General features: G+C 42.6%; 1 protein-coding gene across 2 annotated transcripts; it reads left to right on the forward strand.

The window, feature by feature from the left end:
* The first annotated feature begins 113 nt into the window (after positions 1-113).
* On the forward strand, positions 114-4343 carry LOC129190847 (claudin-4-like). 2 transcript variants are annotated; one of them, XM_054793513.1, is made up of 6 exons: positions 114-226; positions 288-520; positions 624-788; positions 872-953; positions 3729-3842; positions 4060-4343. In XM_054793513.1, the coding sequence occupies exons 2-6, from the start codon at positions 304-306 to the stop codon at positions 4154-4156; spliced, it is 675 nt and encodes a 224-aa protein (XP_054649488.1). In that variant the 5' UTR covers positions 114-226; positions 288-303; the 3' UTR covers positions 4157-4343. The 2 variants fall into 2 exon arrangements, with proteins under 2 accessions (XP_054649488.1, XP_054649487.1); XM_054793512.1 differs by having other exon boundaries at positions 114-520.
* Positions 4344-4723: the final 380 nt, after the last annotated feature.

Here is a 4723-nt window from a genome sequence, read left to right on the forward strand (position 1 = left end):
GTTTGGGATGAAACTGGCTGCTTTTGGAGCGTAAACAATGATGTGTATGTTCTGGAGGGTCAACCTTCTGTGGAGTTCATTGACCCGAAACGCTGAAGCGGCTCAAAGCTTCAGATCAGATCAGCTTTGCACTGCCAGCCATCACATCACAGACCTGAAAGTAGAATTTTAGAGAGTAACTCCACCGCAACTCCACTTGGCCTTGACCTCCAGACTTGAGCGGACAGTAAGGACACTAGACGTCCCGCCCCACCGTAAGAATCTGAATCGGTTGCCTTGTACTGCAGGTGAGTTCTGAGCAGCATGGCGGCGGGCCTGCAGGTGGTGGGTCTGGTTTTGGGTGTGCTGTCGTGGTGTCTGCAGTCCAGCTGCACGTCATCGCAGCTGTGGAAGGTGCGGAGTCAGGCAGAGTCGGTCACCAGCAGTCAGTGGCACTTTGAGGGGCTCTGGATGAGCTGCGCCGCCACATCACTCGGTTCGGTCCAGTGCAACAAGTTCAAGACGCTTCTGGGCCTGCCAGGTGAGACCCACCAATGACCAGCTGATACTGTGTGCACTAAAGACTAGAACAGACCAGAGGTGTACTGGAAATGTCCAAAGTTGTAATAATCAGTGTGGTCCAGTCCACCTGCAGGCATGCCGGGCCCTGATGATCATGTCTGTGGTGGTGGGCCTGGCCTCCATCATTGTGTCTGTGCTGGGACTCAAGTGCACCAAGATCGGCAGGACCTCGGACCAGGTTAAAGGTCAAATTGTCTTGAGTGGAGGTACCATGTTCATCCTGTCAGGTACGACATCCTGAAACATCATTGCCAAGACCGTCATGAACGCTACCAACTCTGTGTGTGCGTATGTGTGTGTGTGTGTGCAGGTGTCTTCACTCTGATTGCAGTGTCTTGGTATGCTGGAAGAGTCATCCATGACTTCTACAATCCTCTCTACAACGGAGTCAGGTCAGGAGAACAATGATAATATCGATGACATTGATCATGAGGATGATAGTTTCAGTGAAAGGAACAATAAGGATGAAAAGGATGAGGATAACTGATGTGAATCATGACAACAATAGATAAGACAGGTGATGACAAATTCATGATAACAAAGATGAGAATTTCTGAGAGTCGCGGTGATGAAGAAGATAACTGATGAGGAGACTGATGTAATGAAAAGTATGTTGATACTTATGATTATGTTGATGAGAGAGTAAAAAGATGAAAATGATAATACCGATAATGATGTAGATGATAATGTTTAAGAGGGTGATGATCATTTTCATGAGGTGTTAGAATGTAGGATGGTGATGCTGGTGAACACACTCGGGATCATTTTGATTGAGAATTATCATACTGACGAGGTGGATGACACCGATAATGACAACTGATGAGAAGGTCTTTGACGAGCCCGATGGTGATAATTGATAATAATGATGATGAGGTAGTGGCTAAAAGGATCTTGATACTTAGGAGGATGATGGCCATGTGGATGAGGGGACATGCTGATGAATTTGATGATAATACCGATGATAATGGTTATGAGGATGATGATCATTTTCATGAGGTGATAAAATGAGGATGATGCTGATGCTGGCGAAGACACGAGGGATCATTTTGAATGATTGATGGTAATGACAACAATGATGAGGTGGCGACAAAGGATGTCGATACTTACCAGGGACAATGTTCATGTTGATGAGGGGGTATAATGATGAAAAGTATGATAATACAGATGATGTTGGTTATGGGGATGATGGTCACTGATGAGATAACTGATGAGAATCATGGTAACAAAGAAGGACATTGATGAGTCTGATGTTGATCATTGATGGTAACGATAACGATGCTGAGGTGGTGACAAAGGATGTTGATCATGGTGATGAGGGAGTATATTGATGATAATACCGATGATGATAGTTATGGGCATGATGATCATTTTGATGAGGGGCTAGAATGAGGATGATGGTGACATTAGTGATGATAATGCTGATTCCGGTGAACACACTCGGGATCATTTTGAATGAGGAGAATTATCATTCTGATGAGGAAAATGGTAATTGATGGCACTGATAATAACTAATGAGAATCGTGATGACGAAGGTAATTGATGAGACTGATGATGATAATTGATGATAATGATAACAATGATGAGGTGGTGACTAAAAGGATGTTGATACTCACGAGGATGGTATTGATGAGGGGGCATAATGGTGAAATGATGATAATACCGATGATGATGGTTATGAGAATGATGATCATTTGATGAGGTGTCAGAATGAGCATGATGATGACATGGATGATAGTGCTGATTCTGGTGAACACAAGATAATTTTCAATACTGATGAGGAGGATGATAACTGATGACACTGATCATGAGAACTGATGAGAATCATAATTGCAGTGATGACAAACATCATTTATGAGGTAGTGATTATGATAATTACATTTAATGAGAATAATGATGTCATGAGGTGGTGACTAAAAGGATGTCGATACTTAGGAGGAGGATGATCATGTTGATAATGGGGTGTACAGTAGTGATGAAAATGATGATAACACTGATAAAGTTGATGATAATGGTTATGAGGATGATGGTCATTTTTGATGAGGAGTAAGAAGGAGGAGGATGATTATCATTATTAATAATTCTGATGCTGGTGGATCATTAGGGATAGTGGTTAGCATGTTGGCCAACACAGTAACAGTCTGGAGATCGGGAAGACCTTGGTTCGATTCTCCCCTGGGCATTTCTGTGTGGAGTTTGCATGTTCTCCCCGTGTATGCGTGGGTTTTCTCCGGGGACTCCGGTTTCCTCCCACATTCCAAAACCATGCATGTTAGCTTCATTGGAGACTCTAAATTGTCCATAGGTATGAATGTGAGTGTGAATGGTTGTTTGTCCATATGTGCCCTGCGATTGGCTGACGACCAGTCCAGGGTGTACCCCGCCTGTCGCCCGAACTCAGCTGGGATAGGCTCCAGCACGCGACCCTAAAAGAGGAGAAGCGGTATAGAAAATGGATGGATGGATGGAATTATCATACTGAAGAAGAGGATGATACTTCATGACAATGATAACTCATCAGAATCATGACAATAATGAATGACAATGATCCTTGATTAGAGTGATGATGTTGATTACGAGGATGATAATGTGGATGAGGGGTGTAATGATGAGAATACCAACAATGGTAAGGATGATAATTGTTATGAGGACTACGATCATTAATGATGATAACACTAATGCTGGTGAACACACTGGAATGAGAGCGAGAGAATGAGGAGGAGAGTGATAATACTGATGAGGTGGTGACTAAAAGGATGCCGATACGAGGATGATGGTAATGTTGATGAGGCGTTATAATGATGAAAATGATCAAACCAAATGGTGTCAATGATGTATGATAAACATTTTGATGAGGTGATGAAATGATTGATGATGATGCTGATGCTGGTGAGCACGCTAGACATAATTTTGAATGAAGAGAATGAGGAGAATGATAATACTGATAATTTGATGAGGGGGAGAAAGAGGATGAAGTTTATACGGGTGATGTTGATCATGATATCATGCTAATGATAGTGAATGTGAAGAACAAGGATGATAATGAAATGATAATGCTGGTGATTGGGAACAGTGATGATAATTTCCGTGATGCTGATAATAATTATGGTGATAATGATAAGAACATTAATAGTGATGAAATGATGATGGTGATGATGAGTGTGCTGCAGGTACGAGCTGGGCACTGGTCTCTATCTGGGATGGGGCGCTTCCGGTCTAGCCCTGATAGGAGGTTCAATGCTGTGTTGTTCCTACAGGAGGAGCTCGTCCACCCCTCCTGCACGGTAAATCCTGCATCCTGCACTGCATAACTTTTCCCAGAAGGGGGCGGTGCCAGTCAAATTGAAAATCATAAACAACAAACTCACCTGACGTCCGTGCAAATACTTAATTGCCACACTATATAGTATGAATATGACATATTGTTACCATAGTATTAATGTCACAAACGGGTCAAAAATAAACCTTGTTCTTCTTCTGTGATGTCATTTGCTCCTGCAGACATTTCTCCTACAACTACTCCAAAAACAACCAAGGTCACAACATCTACACGGCCGCTTCCACCTCTGACAGCGCCACCGCTAAAGCTTACGTCTGACCTGCTCCCTGAACGCATCACACAAATCAAAGCACAGTGATGATGTCCTCTTTTTTGTGTATGTTTGCTGTCATCGTGTGTGATTTTACTCATGTGTGATTTACACATGAAGTCTCATTAGTTGTAAATAAAGTGTAGAAACTTTTATTTGAACGTCAGCACGTGATTCATATTAAAGCTGCTCACTTAAGACAACTTTTGTGGAGTGTGAAGGGATTTTTTTTCATATTTTAACTGCACTTGCACACTTTATTCGATACATCTGCTCCGTCTAATGAATGAGCTCAATGCATTAAATAGCTGCTAATACATCACAGCATATCATAGCAGTCCCCAGACACAATGCCAACATGCCCCCTGGTGACTGTGCGATCTGGTAAGTGCTGTGATCATCCACTGATGATATAATATGTCATACTTATTTATAGGCTTCTCCTACACGCTTTTGAACATCAGATGTGTGTGTGTGTGTGTCAACAAGGGAGGAAGAGGAAAGGATGACCATATCCTGTTGCAGCTAGAAAATAAAGCAAACAGGAAATGAGGAGCAGAAGTCTCCAAGAGCCC

The sequence above is a fragment of the Dunckerocampus dactyliophorus genome, chromosome 12 (genome assembly GCF_027744805.1).
Source record: "Dunckerocampus dactyliophorus isolate RoL2022-P2 chromosome 12, RoL_Ddac_1.1, whole genome shotgun sequence".
Taxonomy (NCBI): Eukaryota; Metazoa; Chordata; class Actinopteri; order Syngnathiformes; family Syngnathidae; genus Dunckerocampus; species Dunckerocampus dactyliophorus.

Excerpts from the sequence above, each read along its gene's own strand:
- LOC129190847 (XM_054793512.1), top strand. The coding sequence starts at position 304 with ATGGCGGCGGGCCTGCAGGTGGTGGGTCTGGTTTTGGGTGTGCTGTCG. Across the intron at positions 521-623 it reads GACGCTTCTGGGCCTGCCAG|TCCACCTGCAGGCATGCCGG; the intron begins GTGAGACCCACC and ends AGTGTGGTCCAG. Across the intron at positions 3,843-4,059 it reads TCGTCCACCCCTCCTGCACG|ACATTTCTCCTACAACTACT; the intron begins GTAAATCCTGCA and ends TTGCTCCTGCAG.